Genomic DNA, 20,582 nt, shown 5'->3' with positions numbered 1-20,582 from the left:
AATCTTGGTAGAATAAATAAAATAAAAAGTTAATGCTGATAACTTTATGGACATATTTATCTTAATTAAACCAACAAACTTAAATTAGTTTAAATATCCAATTATATTTCACTTGGATTCTCCTTTAGAAATCAGTTCACAACCCATTGTCAATTTTTTCCTGAGACCTTGGTGGGGAATCTGAAATGAGCAGTGTATTCAGTCCACACCCCAGGTGGTGCAGAAACAGGAGGAGGGGCAGGGCATGGCAGAAGAGGCAGAGTGCCCCCCAGAAGGCAGAGAATGTTCCTGCTCTAAAGTCTGTCAGCTGGGACAGATGAGCAGATGCAGATTTCTGTTTGTTTTTCCATCAGAGTGGAAGTAGGCAGTCCATGTCAGGCCAGAGAAGACAGGGAACGTCCCCAAAACAAGGGAAGTTTCAGCAGCTGCCTGAGGATATTTCCTAAAGTCCCCATCCTGCAGCAGACTAACCAGAGACAGTGGGTTCCAATGATACCCATTAACCTGGGAAATGAGGGAGAAGCCCCAAATCCATTAGGAGGAATGGAGAGAGAGAGAGAGAGAGTGTGTGTGTGTGTGTGTGTGTGTCAGTGTCCCCTTTGCCAGGGAGAGCCTGTGTTTTTTTCCTAGGAATCTGGAAATTAATTATTAATTAATAATTAATATTAATTATTGATTAATTAATATTAATTTAAATTAATTATTGATCTGATAATTAATCCATAATTATCTGGATGATAGATAATTATCATCCAGTATGTCAGGAGGTAGTTTACTAGCCAGACACATTGGGGCAAACACATTCTGCAAGAGGCTCTTAGGTTGGGATCCTGACGCAGAGCCCTGTTTTCTGCAGAAGATATTTAACTGATAGATCCTACTGAGGCCATGCAGTGTTACAGGAGATCAGTCCTTTCCTAAATTTTATAATCCAAATTGTTCCAGTGGGTTAGGGGATACCTGAGTGGCTCAGTCAGTTAAGGGTCTGTCTTTGGCTCAGGTCAAGATTCCCAGGTCCTAGTTGAAAGACCCTAGAGGACCCGCACCCAAGGACGCACTCACAGACCACTAGTGGGATGCAATAAGCAAGAGGATTTTATTCGGGCATGCTCGGACTCTCAGGGACACTTGACCATGAAATCCGCGAGGGATGGGTCAGTGTCTGAGAGCCCCGATCTGTTTCGGGAATGACTTAATATAGAATTTTACAGTCCATTACATCAGAGCCCTCACTTTTCTAGCCAGTAATTTCAAAGCATTACAGCAAGGCCTACACACAGGTAGCCAATCCTTTAAAACCAACCATACATTCTGGCCAGTCACCGTTCAGGTAGTATACAGTAGAGGGTACGTGTTGAATTGCACGTTTCTAACCTTTATCTGTATACGTGCTGAACCGCATGTCTCCGGCCTTGGTACGGGAGACAACCCTTATCAATTTTACTTAGTAGTAGGGGAAATTCTTAACAGGGGAAGGGTATAACTTTATTTGATTACACAGCGAGCGAGGGTTTAAGCAATTTTTTATTTCTTAGCAAAGCATTAGAAGCATTATTATACAGAAGCCAGAAACAGCTGGGTTAAACACAGATTTTTGCTATTCGTTATCCTGTTATGCTGCTTGCTGACTCCCTTATCTATGGTCAGCTGGCCACAGTTTCTTAGTTAGCATAAGCTGGTTATAAAAAGAATGTTAAAACTTATAGGCTATACTATAGTTCTGACCTGGGATCCTTCATAGTGATGAAGTCCCAGAACCTAAGTCAGGTACGGTGGGGTGAGGTTCGGAGCCGACGACTAAAGAAATAATTCTTAAGACATCTTTGGTGAAAAATGGTGGTTTATTAAAGCACGGGGACAGGACCCGTGGGCAGGAAGAGCTGCTGCCCCGGGTTGTGAGGGATGGCAGGTTATGTACCCTGAAGTTGGGGGAAGGTGAGGGGAAGGGAGGTTTCAACGGAGTTTTCATATGCTAAAGAGGGCCTACAAGGTGCCAGGATGTCCAAGGCCTACCTTAGGCCTTGCCCTTGAAGCTTGATCAATGTTGTCTTTAGACCAGCCATTAACATTAAGATAGTTGGGAGACTTTTTGGTGGGATGTCACAATCCAGCTATCAATCATCTTTGTTAGTGAGATTTAGGACATTTGTAAGCCAAGGGAGACTCCTGTCTAGCAGGATTGTGAGCTCTGAAAGTTAACTATTTGCTTATTGTTCATGGCAGTTAGGGCTGCCTGAGGGATGCTACACAAATGACAGAGGGAAAGTGGATGGGGTGGGGGGTACAAGGCGCCAGCTTTTGCTTTGTCTTCAGCCTGCCTCCTGCTCCCTCATCACTAGGATCAAGCCCCTCATCCTTGGGGGGGGGGCGTCTCTGCTCAGTGGGGAGCCTGCTTCTCCACCCTCTGACTGCCTCTCTGCCTACTTGTGCTCTAAGTCAAAAAAAAAAAAAAAAAAAAAGGTACTCCAAGGAGAGCCTTTGGGAACCTAAGAAGAGATCTTGCCTTGCTGGGAAGGTCACACCTTATTTTATCGTGCCTTGAATAACCAGCTGTGTTTGACCCACAGGAAATACTAGAAAAAGTTTACAAGGGGAAATTACCCAAATTTGCATTACACAGGCCAGAGGAGTCCCTGTGATGGATGAAGTGTGATGATTTTCCATGCCAACTTGCCACATATGTTACAGGATAACAGGGTTCTTATCTCATGGAGTCTAAGAATGAATCTCACAGACACAGAAGGGTGAAGGGAGGGGGGCCTGGGTGACTCATTGGGCTAAGCCTCTGCCTTTGGCTCAGGATGATCTCAGGGTCCAGGATAAAGCCCCACATCAGGCTCTCTGCTCTGCAGGGAACCTGTTCCCCACCCCCACCCCTGCCTGCCTCTCTTCCTGCTTGCAATCTCTCTCTGTACAATAAATAAAATCTTTTTAAAAAGGGGAGGTGAAGGGAAGTGAAAGTTGATTAGTGAAGGTGAGAACAGGAAGACAACCCTCTCTAGAGTGAGAAGGGTCCAAAAGGGCTGCCACTGAGGCTTTCAGTGGCAGTCTCTTCTTGAGAACTGACTGGGAAGCTCATGGCCTTGAGAGTCCTCTGCCATCTTGGCTTGAGCAAGGACCATTGAGAAACCATTAATGACTTACTTCTTTGGGGTTTGGTCATTTTCTGTGATACACTATAGCTGCCAAAGAACTCCCAACCATTCGACCCATTGGAGGCCAGGGGTCTGTTTCCTTATCTCTTGTTGACTCTGACTTAGAGCTTCTGCCTGCCAGGAATTGTCTCTCAGCCAGGGGACCCCTGCCTCTCCCTGCCTACACCTTAACCCTTTCCTTTCAATACCGGATGAATGCATCAAATGTCAGACTTCATGGTTGGTAAGGCACTTGGAAGTTTCGGGGAAATCTCAGGAACAAGGTAACCACAGCGAAGGTGAGTGTCAAAATCTGAGTAGAAACTGCACATCCTTGAGTGGCCACTAATCGAACAGACAGAGGGCAGCTCACTCAGGACCCAGGGAGAAAATGCAGTCACTGGATGCAGAAAAACAGGGCACAGGCAACAGCTGTCAGCACTGCAGGGGCTCAGACCATAGTGGGGTCTGTGCAGGTTCAACAATTCTAGGAAAAGAACATTCTTCAAAAAAATAAAATAGATTCCAGATTTGTTTAAATATAAATTGCATAATCACTTTTAAAGAACATATTACCAGACATACAAAGAAATGTATGACTTATTCAAACAGAAATGTGTGACTCTATTGAGAAAGTCAACAGAAACGTATTCCCAGTGCGCCCAGATGTGGGAATTGGCACCAAAGGCTCCGATGCAGCTTCAGGAAATATGTTCAAAGAACTGAATAAATATGTGTTGAAGGAATGTTAGAAAATCTTGTTATTAAATAGAGAACAGAAAGGGAACTGGAACAAAGAAGCAGAATTAACTAAGAAGACCAAATAGGAATTCTAGTACAAAAAGAAAGATATATAGTAAAATTCCATAGGTAAACTTCATTGAAAGCCTGGAGAGGCAGAATGAAGAATCAATTTGTTTGAATATAAATAGTTAGATCATTCAAACTGGAGACTGACCCTGGATTGGCCCTTCTCCTGTGTGTACAGCCCTGTGTCCCTGCTGGGGAGCCCAGGAGACCCCGGGGAGGTCCCTGGGGAGAAACTCAAAGACCCCTCAGGTCTTCTGCTCTCAGCCCTGTTGCCACACGGGGGGGCGCTGCTGCGCTCCCGTCCTTCACCGCCAGGGGGCGCACGAGGCTGCGCTGAGTCGTGTCCAGAGGGAGGAACTTCCAACTCCGTGTCCAGGTGGAGAGTAAGGGGCCTTCTGAGCAGCGCTGGGGGGCAGGTGCAGCGGTGGGACAGGGATCCGGAGAGAGGAGCGCTCTGGAGCCCTGCCCCGTGTCTGAGTTGCCATCTGTCCTCCCCTGACCCGTCTCTCCAGTCCCTGGATCACAAGTCCAGGAAAACTGAAAAGTAGATCCTCGATGGTCCTGGACTGATTCCCTCTCTGAGGGCTGTTTTACAAAAGACACTCTTATCATAGAATAGTTGGAGATTTACAGAGAAGTGACAAGGTTGGTGCAGAGTCCCTGAGCACCCCAAACTCTCTTGTCCTGTCGTTAACCCCAATCTAACTGTCGTGCATTTGTCACAGCTAATGACACAATATTCATACATTATTACTGATCTCCACACCGGATTTGCTGTCATGGTTTTGTTTTCTCTCCCCAGATCCCATCCAAGTGGCCTCATTGAGTCCCATTATGGCTTCTTCGGGCTCCTCTGGCTGTGACCGTGTCTCAGACTGTCCTTGTTTTTCATGACCCTGACATGTTTGAGGAGATGGTATGGGTACTTTGTAGACTGTCTCTCATTGTGAATCAGGCTGGGATGCTGTGGGGTTTGGGAAAACCACACCTGGGCAGGCTGTTCTCCACACAACATTGCAAGAACATACAGTGATCACTCGCTCATCATGGATGAAGTTGACCTTCACCCCCTGGCTTGAGGTCATCTAATCCAGATGCTCCCTGTGAAGTTCCTTCTTTGGCTTTGTCCCTGTCCATAGTCTTTGTAGGAAGTCACGAAGTACAGCCCACAGGTGACGGCTGTTCCGCTGGGACGATTTGCATGCAGGTTGTTGTGCAAACATGAGTTCTCAAATGACTTGGGTAAATACCTTACAGGGGGATCAGCAGCTTGTGTGCTTAGTCTATGTTTGACTTTGTAAGAAGCTGCTGACCTTCTCCCACGGCAGCTGTGCTGTTCTTTCTTCCCCGCCGTTAGTGACTGAAGCTTTCTGTGGCTCCCTGTCCTGGTCAGCAGGTGACACTTATCATTGTCTGGATTCCCACCATCTAACAGTGCGTGATGGAAGATCACTGTTGTCACCTGCATTTCCCTGATGATACCTGCTGCTGAACATCTTTTCATGCGCTTATTACCCATGAGTACATCTTCAGCTCTCCATACTTTTGCTCATTTTTTAATGAGTTGTTTTCTTATTGGTCCTTTTTAAGGGTTTTATGAGTATTCTAAAACAAGTCCTTTATCACACTGTGATTTGTGATTTGCAAATATTTTCTCCCAGTCTGTGGCCTGAGCTTGTTTCCTGATATAACAGTGGACATTAGGGCACAGGTGTATTTTTCAAATAGGAGACATGACAAATGGCTGACTGCGCTGGATTTTGGGTAGAGAACGTGGGTTACTGGAGGATGAGGGATGACCATATGACTTCTTTATTTTTGAACATTGTATCTATTGAATTCTCTTGCAGGTGAATGAATAATGTTTAAAAAAGAAACTACCCTAAAATCCCTAACACCTGACAGATCATCCTCAGACCATGATTGAAAACTCAGGTTCTTATCTGAACCTGAGTTTTCTTCATCATCACCAACCAATCATCTTTTCACTGAACTATTTCACTTTTGAATTTCTTTGTCTGAACCAGGTGGGCTAGATTGTATGGATAAATTCTTCCAGTAACATAGCTTAAAAGGCCATGCAATGTAGAAAAACCATTGTCTTGAAAACATGAAAAGACAGGATAATAATAAATAAAACAATGAGCACACCCCAAAAAGAAGGGAAAGACCCTGGTTGGCCCCCCAGAGGGCAGAGTCCTACAACATCAAGCAAAGGCTCTGTGAGTCCTCTGCCCACAGCACAGATAGGCAGGCCCAGCCCTTCCACCTCTGTGCCCTGAGATGCTGATTTTCCTACCATTTCCTTCTCTTTTAAAGTGTAAATAAAGCCTTTACATTCTGATTATGATGAGTATGTATGATGTACAATATATTATATATATATATATATATATATATATATATATATATATATATATGATCTATCTATCCTCCTGTTGCTGGAAGTCTCTCTCTCTCTAAGGTAAAGAGCACAGAGTTCAGGGCCCCATCTCCAGATGTCATTTCCCCAGTCAGCTCCTGTCACCATCCTGAGAGGGCTGCCTCTCACTTCCTCCGCCACTCTCTCCCTGCTCCCCTCTGAGGGGATGAGCTCATTTGTTCCTCACTCAGAAAAGAAGGACTCAGGTGAGAACTGCACAGGCCCCCCACCTCACTCCCCACCTCTGCACCTGTGTTCTCATCTTCTAAGCAGTGATGGGGGAGGGGCCCTCCTGTCTCAGGCTGTCCCTCCATGTAGGCACACCTGGCCCCTCACTCACTTGCATCATGCCCTTCCCCCTCCCTCCTGGCTCAGCCATTCCTCCTACAAACATGCTGGGATGACTCCCATGCAGCAACATAAAGCAAAACTAAATAAACCAAAGTAAAATCATCCCATAAAAACAACACTTGATCCCATGACTCCTCCAGCTCCTGCCCCATCTCTATGGCCTCCATGCAGAACTCGTCCTGACCCATCATCTCACCCACCATGTTGTCTTTGTAGCCAATGGTTAGAGGCACAGGGCTTTACAAGTCAAATCCTTCTGCAGATGACCCCAAGCTTTGATGACCCCATTTCCTGAATCTCAGAGAACAGCTGCATTAGTTCTTCTGGCTGATTCTCTGATTATTGCTTCTGTGCCTCTCAGCAGCCTGCTTCTCAGACTCCTTCTCTGGTCTTCAGGTTTATGTGTCATCTTTCCTGAATTGGCTCCTCTTTCACACTCTCCCATCTGCTCCATAAAATTATTTGATAATTTCGATGAGCTCAATGTTCAGTGTTTCCTTTATTATGACCATGAAATACTAGTCACAACTGAGTCTTCTGTAGACTTATGATTGCGATCTCTTTCCTGAATCAACTTTTTATTTTCCCCAGAGTAAATAAATATCTTATTCCTTCATTTACTTTTTTTTCTCTTTTGCTCCTTTTAAATCCTTCCTCCACTCCCCCTGAGTAAAACATCATGAACATACCGGAGCCCATCCACTCCTCTCCCATCTTCATGTCTGTGCAGCTGCCTGGCGTGCAGCCCTCAGTCCTACCCCATGGGGAGGGGATGCCTGCATCCCTGGGGCAGGGCTGACACCCAGACCCCCTGGAGCTCCTCCTGGGGGAACTAGGCCTCTCTCCTGCTGGCTCCCTGTGGCCGGGATCCCATGTGCTCCCCTTGTTTGGTTTTCTCCATCATTTGTCCCACTCTGCCTACTGCTGTCCTGTGGAAGGAAACGTGGAAAGGAGAACAGAAACTCTCACATCTGAGGAGACTGTCACACAGTAACATGACAGAGACTGTGCTGGACAGAGATGTCCTCGGGATTTGGGGGCCTTGTCTCATGCCTTCCAGCCCACAGGCCCATGTTGTTGCCTCTGAGAGTTTTCAAGGCATCTACCCTTCCACCCTCTTTCTGACATTTCATATGATGTGTCATGGTGTGGGTCTCCTCTCACCTGCTCTAGGTAAGAATTTCGGTGGGTCTCTCAACAAGTGTGTTTATCCCTATAAAGTTGTAGAAATATTCTTGAAATTTTTTTCATCATTTCCTATTCACCTCATTTTTTAAAATTTATTTTTTATTTATTTTCAGCATAACAGTATTCATTATTTTTGCACCACACCCAGTGCTCCATGCAATCCGTGCCCTCTATAATACCCACCACCTGGTAACCAACCTCCCACCCCCCCCCCGCCCCTTCAAAACCCTCAGATTGTTTTTCAGAGTCCATAGTCTCTCATGGTTCACTTCCCCTTCCAATTTCCCCCAACTCCCTTGTCCTCTCTAACTCCCCATGTCCTCCATGCTATTTGTTATGCTCCACAAATAAGTGAAACCATATGATAATTGACTCTCTCTGCTTAACTTCTTTTGCTCAGTATAATCTCTTCCAGTCCCGTCCATGTTGCTACAAAAGTTGGGTATTCATCCTTTCTGATGGAGGCATAATACTCCATAGTGTATATGGACCACATCTTCCTTATCCATTCGTCCATTAAAGGGCATCTTGGTTCTTTCCACAGTTTGGCGACCGTGGCCATTGCTGCTCACCTCATTTAAAAAAAAAAAAAAAAAGATTTCATTTATTCGACAGAGAGAAACACAGCGACAGAGGGAAAACAACAGGGTAAGTGAGAGAGGGAGAAGCAGGCTTCCCGCTGAGCAGGTACCAGGGCAGGACCCTGGGATTATGACCTGAGCCAAAGGCAGATGCTTAATGACTAAGCCACCCAGGCACCTCTCACCATCGTTTTTAAAAATGTTGTTATTAACTTGTTGGAAACATTTGATCGAGAAACAAATAGGTTTTCTCTCCTGCTACCATCACATTCCGATTGTATGACTTGAGGGAGGGAAAACAGTTATCATCCAGTGTATCCACTCAATTATTCATTCCTATGGTCATATTGTTAGTTTCCCACAGCTCTTTCCTGTTCCATGATTGTACAGCACTGTGTGTAGTTGTGTTTTTGTTTCACACCCATATGTCTATTGCATCCTGTAAATGTGACTGATCCTACTGGTAAGGGACCTGCTAGGTCTCCTGGTTTCTACTTTCATGATATCATGACCTTTCTCCACACAACAGTCATCTCAGGAGCGACTTACGTTTTCCTCTGTCATTTCTGCTCCATGCCCATCTCCCACATGACAGTGCCAGTGTCCTGTCAACAGGGTGTCACCCTTGCTCTGCACTGTAGCTCCAGAGGCCAGCTGATACTGATTCCCTGGAGACTTCAAGATGTCCACTGGAGGGGACCTGGGTGGCTCAGAGGGTTAAGCCTCTGTCTTCTGCTCAGGTCATGATCTCAGGGTCTTCTGGCATTCTGCTTGGCAGGGAGCTTGCTTCCCCTCTTTCTCTATCGCCTGCCTCTCTGCCTACTTGTGATCTCTCTCTGTCAAAGAAATAAATAAAATCTTAAAAAAAAAGAAAAAGATGTTCACTGGATAATGGACTTTAGTGTGATTTGAGCAGCCAAGTCACATTGCTCCTTAATGTCTTCCTAGGCTCTGAGCCTCCCAGCCTCCTATCACAGAACATTCTGGAACACTGCAACAGCTCACTTTCCTGGACTGCACAGACATACCTACCCCCTGATAGACAAGAAACAATGAACAAATCAACAAGGTCTCTGGGAGACAAACCTTTTAGGCTGAACACTGGCTCCACCACATCCTTCTCCCTGAGTCTCCCTTTCCCTGTCTGAACAAAGAAATGCCCTACGGGGTGCCTCCAGAGTTTGCTTCCATGATTAAGTTCAACCCTCTGTGTAAATCACATGGTTAATCCCTGACACGTTAATGTTCCACTATTCGTACTTACCTTCATCATATTGATTATAGCCATTACATAACTTCTGTTCTTTGTTTTTGTTTGTTTTTTTTTAAAGATTTTGTTTATTTATTTGACAGACAGAGATTACAAGTAGGCAGAGAAGCAGGCAGAGAGAGAGGAAGGGAAGCAGGCCCCCCGCTGAGCAGAGAGCCCGATGCGGGGCTCAATCCCAGAACCCTGAGATCATGACCTGAGCCGAAGGCAGTGGCTTAACCCACTGAGCCACCCAGGTGCCCCCCGTTCTTTGTTTCTATAAACCACAAGTGAATGCACATCCTTGTAAATGTTTGTAATTATCTCCTTAGGATAAACTCCTCAAAGAATATGTCTGTTTCACAATATAAGCACATAGCATTTGTGGAAACATTTTTCTAAAGCCCCTATTAAAAATTGTGTCCCAGTGATCACTTCCATCAACCTTACGACAGTTTTCCTGACCCTCTGATGAACACTCTCATCCCTTACTTTCGTCTTTGCCAAGTACATAGATTTATTTTATAGCTTTATTCCTATTACTTATTCCACATTCTCATATTTGTTTGTTTTCTCATTATAGTATATTGGTTTGATGTTTCATTTCCACCTTCCCAAATTGTTTTCTAACATTTTTTAAAAAATATTTTATTTATTTGACAGACAGAGATCACAAGTAGTCAGAGGAGCAGGCAGAGAGAGAGGAAGGGAAGCAGGCCCCCTGCCTAGCAGAGAGCCTGACTCGGGGCTCCATCCCAGGACCCTGGGATCATGACCTGAGCAGAAGGCAGAGGCCTTAACCCACTGAGCCACCCAGGCGCCCCCCGTTCTTTGTTTCTATAAACCACAAGTGAATGCACATCCTTGTAAATGTTTGTAATTATCTCCTTAGGATAAACTCCTCAAAGAATATGTCTGTTTCACAATATAAGCACATAGCATTTGTGGAAACATTTTTCTAAAGCCCCTATTAAAAATTGTGTCCCAGTGATCACTTCCATCAACCTTACGACAGTTTTCCTGACCCTCTGATGAACACTCTCATCCCTTACTTTCGTCTTTGCCAAGTACATAGATTTATTTTATAGCTTTATTCCTATTACTTATTCCACATTCTCATATTTGTTTGTTTTCTCATTATAGTATATTGGTTTGATGTTTCATTTCCACCTTCCCAAATTGTTTTCTAACATTTTTAAAAAAATATTTTATTTATTTGACAGACAGAGATCACAAGTAGTCAGAGGAGCAGGCAGAGAGAGAGGAAGGGAAGCAGGCCCCCTGCCTAGCAGAGAGCCTGACTCGGGGCTCCATCCCAGGACCCTGGGATCATGACCTGAGCAGAAGGCAGAGGCCTTAACCCACTGAGCCACCCAAGCGCCCCTCTAACATTTGTAATTCTCTTTTCTTTCTTTTTCTTTTTTTATTATTTGACTGCACTTGACACACAATGTTACCCTCATTTCAGGTGTACAACATAGTGATTTGCCATATAATCCAACAATTCCACTCTTGGGTATTTACCCAAGGAAAAGAGAAACACCAATTCTATGATCATGTTTTGAATTAGTTGTAGCTCTTTTAAAATATGGAATTTTTAAAAAATGTTTTATTTATTTGACAGACAGAGATCACAAGTAGGCAGAGAGGCAGGCAGAGAGGGGGGCGGAAGCAGGCTCCCTGCTGAGCAGAGAGCCCGATGCGGGACTCGATCCCAGGACCCTGACATCATGACTCGAGCCAAAGGCAGAGGCTTATCCCACTGAGCTACCTAGGCACCCCTAAAATATGGAATTAAACAGAGAAGAGCCAGCAGCCTCAAACACTGGGAGCTGGTCTGACACTGACAGTTGAGCTCGGCGTGGTCAGAATCTGGCTAATGTCCACCACTTGGCCATATTCTTCTCCTGTGGGACATAAGCCAGTCACCTCACAGAACATCAGGATCAGACAAGGACATTCTGAAACCATGACATCACTCTGTGTCATTACAGAACAACAAGGCACTGCACAACCCAGGGAATAACACGCATCTCCCTGTGTCAGCCGATGTGAGCAATCGCTGTTTCTCCACCATCACTGCTCTCTCCTCACTCTGGTCTGGCCTGCTGGAGAGTGGACTCACTGAGATGCTCAACCATAGGATCACCCACACGTCCTGACAACACGCAGTGGGGAATGGGCCCCACTTCCACGGATCCTCTCCAAAACTCCCATCCAAAGCCCATGTCCCTTAGGTTCCAACACCTTCATATTAAGATGCCCCGTGGCCCCCAAAGGGGTGCAATCTCTCTCACTGAAACGGGTAATAGATCCAACTTGAGGGCCTGCAGGAGCTCCTGGTGGTCTTGGTTGAAGAACGATAATGAATGTTACCCTTCTGACTGCCAAGATTGTGTTTGTATCTTTCAGTTCGATCATGACATGTGTTTGTATCTTTGTGAGTGTGGGGTTGACATGCAGATATTGCAAGTTTTTCTTGATGGGTTTTCATCACTGGGCCATACTTAAAAGAATTTCTTCATCTCAAAATTGTAAACATTTCATGTATATTTCTACCTCAGTAGAAATGAAGAGCACAGGGCTTTAAGGGTGAAGGGAAACAGAATTGTTTGAATTTGAGCAAGAGTGTGGGGAGGAGAGAGAGGTAAAAGATAATAACGTAATGGATTCTAAGAAGTCCCTCTTCTGCTTTATGACGTTTACAAGTATGTACAGAGCCTACAAAGTATCTGATCCATGTATGTTCAATAAATCCTCTCACCTGGGCTTGGTAAAGACTTATGTATCTGCTTCTGTTTATCAGATGAACACAGATAAGACCCAAGACACCCAAGAAATAGAGACAACAAAGAGCTCCTGGGATGGGCGTTTTTGAACACATACTGACCTAGATGTGATACATCATGTTTTGGTTATTTTTTGTACACTTCAGCTGTCTCAATGCATGGTAATTACACTTAGGTGCTGTATTTTAAGCATATGATATGTTTCAGACCCACACAGACAATCCATGTCTTCAATTTGAAGATAAATTTAATACATATATACTTATGAGTCACACAGTATCTTCTTTGAGGAGGATCCTGACAACTAAGAGCGTTCTACATACGTACTGTCTGAATAGTAGCTATGAGCCACCTGTGGCTATTTAAATTCCTATTCTTTCAAAACAATTAAAAATGCAACTGCTCAGCACACCAGCCCCATTTCAAGTGTCACCTGCATCTCAAGAGCCACCCGCATCCCATGGCCACCATACTGGACAGCGCGGATACAGAACAATTCCTTCCACACAGACTGTTGTATTGGTAGGTGCTGTGCTTCATGCTTTCTGGGTCTTGAATCAAACATATTAGACACATGTAGATGTAGAGTGAAAAGACCAACATGATCTCTCTTATAGACGATATCAGATTTCTGTCTGGGATGTGAATACATATGAAGCCAATGTGTCACAAAATCAAAGTCGGTTATGTATGAATCTCGTGCCTACAGGTACAAACTGTCCCCAGTTAGAAAAGGGAAATCCCTGTCCCTCCACCTCCCTTCCCAGTCTGGGGACCCTCTCTGCCATCACATTTCAAGGAGGTGAGGTCTCTTCTAGATGCACTCAGGGGCTAGAGTCAGTGCTGAGTTTTCAGAGGAAGAAAGTGCAGCTCAAGGAGAGGGATTCTGCTGAGTGAGGAAGAGGCCAGGGCAGGACCATCGGGAGACTTTCCCAGAGTTTTCAGAGCAGCTGTTCTCCAAGTGTGGTCTGGGGAACACCTGAAGTCACGGAGGCCCTTGTATACAATCCATGAGGTTAACACTCTTTTCATAATATCACTCAGACATTATTTGCCTTTCACATCATTGACATTCGCACTGAGGTAAAACTTAGCAAGAATGGAGGTGATGGGTGCACAGGGCCATGTTATTATTCTTCACCACTACTCACTTCCATAAAAAACCAAAACCACTCTTTCCACCATCTTCCCAAGCCACCATAATGGTCCCATGAATGTCCCAGCAGATGCTCTCAAGAGTATTAATGCCTAGAAGAGAGGCAAAGGCAGATCTTATTGGGCCATGTTCCAAAGTCATCATCCCGTTTCTAACTGTGATGATGAAGCACAGTTACATTGGGAATTGAAATTGCTGATGATCACCAAGCTGGGAATACTGCTGGGAACCTTATGGACAGGTTAAACCTGAGTGAAGTGAGCAGCAGCAAATTTGATGTACAACTCAAAGATCTACCAAAATAGCAGATAATCTTCCCCCATCCCTCCAGTTTGGTTTCATTGTCCTGACAACCTCAGCTGGCATCATGGACCATGAGGAAGCAAGATGAAAACTCACATGAGGGAAAATCCTGAGACTCTTTTTCTAGGGAGATAATACCTACGTGCAAATAAAATACCTCAAAAACAAAAGTAGGACAAAATACTAGTATCACATTCAAACACGCTGATCAGAGCACTAGAAATTATTATCCTTAGTAATTATTCTCAAATTCACATTTAAGCATGTCATATGTGATGGCATGGGATGTACAGCACTTCTACATACATAAACCCCAGAGAAAATAATTTGTGTGAAATTAGCCTCTTTTTTTTTTAACAGAATGCCATTTTTTGTTTTTTTGTTTTTTTACAGAATGACATTTTTATCTGAAGGAATGAACGACACAGAACTTGGATTATTTAGACTAGGACAACTGACCGACAGTGTCTGGAAAATGAACATGAAGTTAATCTTTCATTAAAATCAACTCATATACAACAGCTGAGAGTACTTGTTGTTGCCTTCATCAAAAATGTAAGGTCTGAAGAGAAAAATCAGAATTTTGGAAAACTTGTGATGTACCAATAACTTGACAGCTTTCCACTACTGATCTATTGGGATCTCTGGTAATATTAAAACAAATATGACTTTTGATAATTCAATTTTAACCTCATCAACACTGGACACATACATAACTTTAAACAACACATTACTTTTTAAAAAATCATGCATTAGTACAAGATCCATTCAGTGTGCAAGATGGGCCTGTGGATTTTAATGCATCAGAGGACAGAGTCAATGATACTCTTTCAAGTTCCACTTTGCAAATAACCTTAGAGAAAGTACAACTTGTGTCATTTGAACACAGTACCTAAGATGAATAGCCGTAATTATCTGAGGTTATGAAACATACTCTTCTCCCACATTTGTGTAAGATTGTAAATTTTTTCATACATATCAACCAAAACAACACAATAAAGGCAGAATCAAATCTGAACATCCAGGGCTCTTCTAAGGAGACAGACAAGAAAGGGTCTTGCAAAAATGTAAAAAGCAAGAACATCACTCTTCTCACTATGCTTTTTATTTGTAGAAATAGTTATTTTACATAAAAACAATATTTCTGTTTTCATGACATAGACTATTAATATGATTCTAAATGAATTAATGAATTTTTAAACCTGTTTAATTCCTACTATGATAGATAATTCCTACTACTGATAGAGATAACCCACAGACACAAAATGATCCTTGGGATCCTCAGTCATCTGTGAGAGTGTGCAGATACCCTGTGAACAGAATGTTTGCCTCGGCTCAGGGGGACGTTGTGACAAAGAGCGCTCTGTGCAGTAGGTGAGGGGTCGGGGCAAAGTCCCAGGTCCCTGGGTCGCCTCGCAGGCCCCAGGGCGGTGTCTGGGGTGGGGAAGCCCAGTGTTGGGGAATCCCCATCTCTCTGGGTTTCACTTGTCTCTCTCCCAACCTGTGTCACCTCCTCCTGCCTGGATACTCATGACACAGCCCCAGCTGGCGCTCCCATTAGGTGCCGGGTTTCTGGCGAAGCCAATCAGCGGCCGCGATTTCGGGTTATAAAGTCTCCTCACCCGCCTCCGAGCCCAGCTGAGACTCACCGTCTCCTCAGACTCTGAAGATGGAAGTTGTGATGCCCCGAACCCTCCTCCTGCTGCTGTGGGGGGCGCTGGCCGTGACCGAGACCTGGGCGGGTGAGTGCGGGGCGGGAGGAAAGGGCTCTGCGGGGCGGGAGCGAGGGGACCGCCGGGCGGGGACGCGTACCCCGGGGAAGGCGCCTCTCCGCCGCCCCCATCCCCGTCCCGGCCTGTGCTCCCCCGTCCCTCCCCGCCTCCGCCCTGCTCTCCCCCTCTCGGTGCCCCCTCCCCCTGTCTTCCCGGCCGCCTCCACCCGGGCCCCGGGCCCCGCGCCGGGAGGAGGGTCGGGCGGGGTCTCAGCCCCTCCGCGCCCGCAGGCTCCCACTCCCTGAGGTATTTCTACACCGCGGTATCCCGGCCCGGCCGCGGGGAGCCCCGCTTCATCGCCGTCGGCTACGTGGACGACACGCAGTTCTCGCGGTTCGACAGCGACTCTGCCAGTCAGAGGTACGAGCCGCGGGCGCCGTGGATGGAGCAGGAGGGGCCGGAGTATTGGGACCGGGAGACGCGGACCTGCAAGGACACCGCACTGACTTACCGAGTGAACCTGCAGACCGCGCTTGGCTACTACAACCAGAGCGAGGCCGGTGAGCGACAGGGCCGGGTCCAGGTCACGACCCTCATTCTCCGATATCCGGGTCTCAGTGTCACCCGAGTCTGAGGGACCCTCCCGCTGCCCCTCTGCCGCCCCGCATCCTTAAGCCGGAAGAACCCGCGGGAACTTTTAGGCGGTTTTACTTTCTGTTTGGACTTAACCGCTTGCCTGTCGGGGCGGGGCCAGGGTCTCACACCTTCCAGCGCATGTACGGCTGTGACGTGGGGCCCGACGGGCGCCTCCTCCGCGGGTACAGTCAGTTAGCCTACGACGGCGCGGATTACATCGCCCTGAACGAGGACCTGCGCTCCTGGACCGCGGCGGACACGGCGGCGCAGATCACCCGCCGCAAGTGGGAGGCGGCCCGTACGGCAGAGCGCTACAGGAACTACCTGGAGGTAGAGTGCGTGGAGTGGCTCCGCAGGTACCTGGAGAACGGGAAGGAGACGCTGCAGCGAGCAGGTACCAGGGGTCCCGGGGCCTCCCTGATCTCCCCTCCCCTGGGGCTGGCTTCCCACCAGGAAGGGAAAATGGACTCAAGTCAGAACGGCGCCCTCCCATGGGAGGGGAGAGGGAGGTCCGCCTGGGTGTTCAGGTTCCTACTAGAGAGTGACTCAGCCAGAGGGTGACTTTTTTCTAAAGGACAAATGAGGAATCCAGTCTCTCTCAGGAGACAGGTGGAGACCATCCCTACAATAACCCATCAGCGGTTCCCTTTGACCCTGGCAGCCACCCTGGAAACCATGACAGAACCCCTCAAGGCCTTTTTCTCCAATACAAACATCTTTGGAGGTCTGACTGGGTGTTTTGAGTCATTCAACCCCGGCCACATTCAGGACCATTAGTGCACACTCTCCCTTAAACCTACAGCCTCCTATCCTGGACGCTCTCCCTGAGTCTAGAACTTTCCAGGATTAGAAGATCCCAAGGGCTGGGCTGGTGACTGGGTTTTGTGCTTCTTCCACCCGAACCAATACCCAGTTCATCTCTGGATGGTCACATGAATGCCGTTTCAGTGGCCATAAAGGCAAACCCAAGTGTGGATTTTCTGATTCTCTTCCTCAGAACCCCCCAATACACACGTAACCCACCACCCCATCTCTGATCGTGATGTCACCCTGAGGTGCTGGGCCTTGGACTTCTACCCTGCGGAGATCACCCTGACCTGGCAGCGAGATGGAGAGGACCTGACCCAGGACACAGAGCTTGTAGAGACCAGGCCTGCAGGAGATGGAACCTTCCAGAAGTGGGTGGCTGTGGTGGTGCCTTCTGGAGAGGAGCAGAAATACATATGCCACGTGCAGCATGAGGGACTGCCCAAGCCTGTCACCTTGAGATGGGGTAAGGAGGGTTTTGGGTAGAGCCTCTTCATAAGGAAAGCAGAAGGCCTTCTGGAGAACTTCAGCAGAGCCAGCACACTTACCAGAGCTCTGCAACCCTCTCCTTCTTTCCATTTCCAGAGCCACCTAGCAATCTCATCATGTGGATCATTGCTGTTCTGGCTCTCCTGGCTCTCCTGGTGGTCATTGCAGTGCTTGGATTTGTGTTCTGGAGGAAGTGCTCAGGTAAGGAATGGAGTGGGGAGATCTGAGGTTTCTTGTCCCTCTGGGGAGTCTCCTAGGTAGCAGACTGTCCTGCCTTGTTACTGGGAAATACCATCCTCACAAATGGAATTGCCTGCTCTGGAGCAGATCATGAACACGCACTCTGTAGCAGACGCTTGTGAAAATGAAAGACACATTTTCATCTTGTTAATTCTGATGATGGGGACCTCATGCCCAGCAGTCACAGGACAGAGAGGGAAGTCCCTGCTGAGGACAGAATGCCAGCAAGTCCGGTGACCCAGTGACTCCTCACCTCATTTTTCATGTTTTCTGTCATGTCCTCGGTGTTCTATTACAATTCTGGAAACTTTATTTACAACCAGGACTGGGAGCTTCCTCTAGGATCTCATAGCCCAGCCCTGTCCCAGGCCTCTGACATGATATTTTTCCCCCACAGGAGAGAAAAAACCAGGCTACTCTCATGCTGCACGTACGTATGGAGGGGTGATCCCTGAGACCCTGGGATAGTGTAGACCGGACCCCATGGGGAGCTCACACACCCCATAGCTCCTCCTGTAGTCTCCTCTCCTGTGGGCTCTGACCATGTCCTGTTTGTTCTCCCCTAGGTGATGACAGTGCCCAGGGCTCTGATGTGTCTCTCACAGCTGCTAAAGGTGGAGCCCCTGATGTGGGAAGGGTTGGGGCACTAGGGACACTTTGCTCATGAGGGGGGCTGCTGAGATGTCCCCACTTGTGAGACTGACCTCAATTTGTACATGATTTTTTTTCACAGTGTGAGACCAGTTGCCTTGTGGGAGCTAAGAGATGGAAGATTTCTTCACACCCCCCACTTGGTGACATCAGCAACCCCTGACTCTGTTTGTGCAGAAGATGTCAGAATGTGTCTGAGTTCCTTTGAGCATATGTGAGGACATGAGGAGATTTGCCCACCAGACCCCTCCCTATTCTGATTTTATTCTCCTTTCTGATGTGCTTTCCTGTTCCAAAAGAGGCAGGGCTGGACCATCTCCATCTCTGTCTTTATTTCATGCTGGGCTGAGTACAAATGACTTACTTCTGTATTGAAAATGAGAATCCAGACATGAGTTGTGTTTCCTAATTCTTCCATATGGGGTTGATGAGGTAACAAAAGAGGAAATTTGTAAAATTGAGATATCAAATAAATGGAACCGCTGAGACCATGCGTTTACTGTGCTGAGTCTGTTGAGGGTGGGGGCAGAAGGCTGTGAGGAGATGAGCGGGGATGGGGCCTGTGCCCAGTGTGTGCTCAGTGCATCATGGGGGTGACTTGCTCACCCAGCTGAGGGGTGACTTGTCCAGCAGCTCTGTGTCCTTGGCCCTTGAGCAGAAGCTTGTCTCACTAGGAGCTGTGATCACAGGGACTTGGACGTCACCTGTCACCAGGACCTTGTGCAGCAAGAGCTTCCTGTGGCTGGGTCAGCCTCGCCTCGGGCCTGGGTTGGGTCATAGCCCACATTCCGGGGTGGGCTTTTTTCATTGTTTCTCTAGAGCATCAGGACAGCTCTTGCTCTTGTGTACCAGTTCTTGTCCCATTCTCCCTGGGTCACCCTGTCAGTTACAGCAGGAGGTATGCTTTGGGCTATGCTCCCACAGGCCTAGGTTGTCCCCGGCACAGAGGAGTCTCTGTGGTACGGAGAGATGAACTTTCAGATTCACCCATCTCTTCCCCTCACTCTAGACCTGTTTTCTAGATTATTCTTAAGATTCTGGAGATAGAGGAGGAATCTGAAAGTTTCTCAGCCTTAATAAACATCAGTTAATTTCTCTCTCCAGCTGCTCTGCCTTCTCTCCCCTACCCTTAGTTCAGTGATCCTAGTGCTGGCTTGGATCCAAGTTCATGGATCTATAAAGCAGAGTCTAATGTAGATCTTTTTGTGGTTGGAGAAAAGCACCCAAAGATCCTGAGTACAGTGTTTCAGGAAAGAGAACTCTGCTGTGCTGTGCTGTGCTGTGCTGTGCAGGAGAGATGTTGTGGGGGGAGGGGCTCCGCAGAGAGAGGGAGGGGAGGGGAGCCCTGTGGGGGGAGAGAGACAGCAGGGATGAGGAGGTGGGTGCATGTGGGGTGGGAACTGCCTCAGAACAGCTGTGCCTGCGACTCATCTAGAAGAAGGAATCCTCTAGCTGCTCATTCATTCAACTGATAACTGTCATGTGCCTCATACAGGACATGCTATGTTTGCACCTGGGCACCTCAGTGAGACTGAAAGAGGGAAAATGTGCTGGTCTTGTGGAGAGTATTTCTAGTGTAAGGGGCAGACTACACTTGATCCTCTGACAATGTGGGGATGGGGCAGTGACCCCCTCGTGCAGTCAGAAATCCAAGTATATCTTTTGATTCCCTCAAAACATAAGAACTAATAGCCTACTGTTGCTGGAAGCCTCACTGATAACATGAAGAGTCACTTAACTAACACATGTTTGTGTTACATGTAGAAAAGAGTATTACATTCTAACAATGAATGAAGCTGCAAAAATTAGTCAGAAATCACAAAGATGAGGAAATGCATGGACAGGACTTACTGTAAAAAGTCCACACACAGGTGCACACACACTGTGCAAACCAGTGTCATTCCGAGGTGAACTGTGTATTGTTTAAGCGCAGTAATAAGGGAAGTGTTTAAGTTGGAAATTGGCAGGAGCTGTGAGGAAGGAGACCCAGAGAACACCTGTGCTGGAACGGGGACGATGTCTCCTTTACTCCAGGGATCAGGGGAGCCTCACTGAGAAGGTGAC

At 46.8% G+C, this 20,582-nt stretch overlaps 1 protein-coding gene across 1 annotated transcript; it reads left to right on the top strand.

Moving 5' to 3' along the window:
- Positions 1-15,510: 15,510 nt before the first annotated feature.
- On the top strand, positions 15,511-19,006 carry LOC309865880 (DLA class I histocompatibility antigen, A9/A9 alpha chain-like). The gene is made up of 8 exons (XM_082732865.1): positions 15,511-15,725; positions 15,986-16,255; positions 16,450-16,725; positions 17,329-17,604; positions 17,724-17,828; positions 18,265-18,297; positions 18,434-18,481; positions 18,601-19,006. Exons 1-8 carry the CDS (start codon positions 15,653-15,655, stop codon positions 18,603-18,605), a joined length of 1,086 nt encoding a protein of 361 aa, XP_082588991.1. The 5' UTR covers positions 15,511-15,652; the 3' UTR covers positions 18,606-19,006.
- Positions 19,007-20,582: the final 1,576 nt, after the last annotated feature.

This window comes from Mustela nivalis, assembly GCF_964662115.1.
Source record: "Mustela nivalis genome assembly, chromosome: 5".
Lineage (NCBI taxonomy): Eukaryota > Metazoa > Chordata > Mammalia > Carnivora > Mustelidae > Mustela > Mustela nivalis.
The sequence above is the reverse complement of the archived record's forward strand: the minus strand, read 5'-3'. Positions and strand labels throughout refer to the sequence as shown.

What these genes read in the sequence shown, in the direction of transcription:
- LOC309865880 (XM_082732865.1), top strand. Translation starts at nt 15,653, where the DNA reads ATGGAAGTTGTGATGCCCCGAACCCTCCTCCTGCTGCTGTGGGGGGCG. An exon ending in CTACAACCAGAGCGAGGCCG is followed by an intron (nt 16,256 to 16,449) that starts GTGAGCGACAGG and finishes GGGCGGGGCCAG; the next exon opens with GGTCTCACACCTTCCAGCGC. An exon ending in GGAGACGCTGCAGCGAGCAG is followed by an intron (nt 16,726 to 17,328) that starts GTACCAGGGGTC and finishes TCTCTTCCTCAG; the next exon opens with AACCCCCCAATACACACGTA.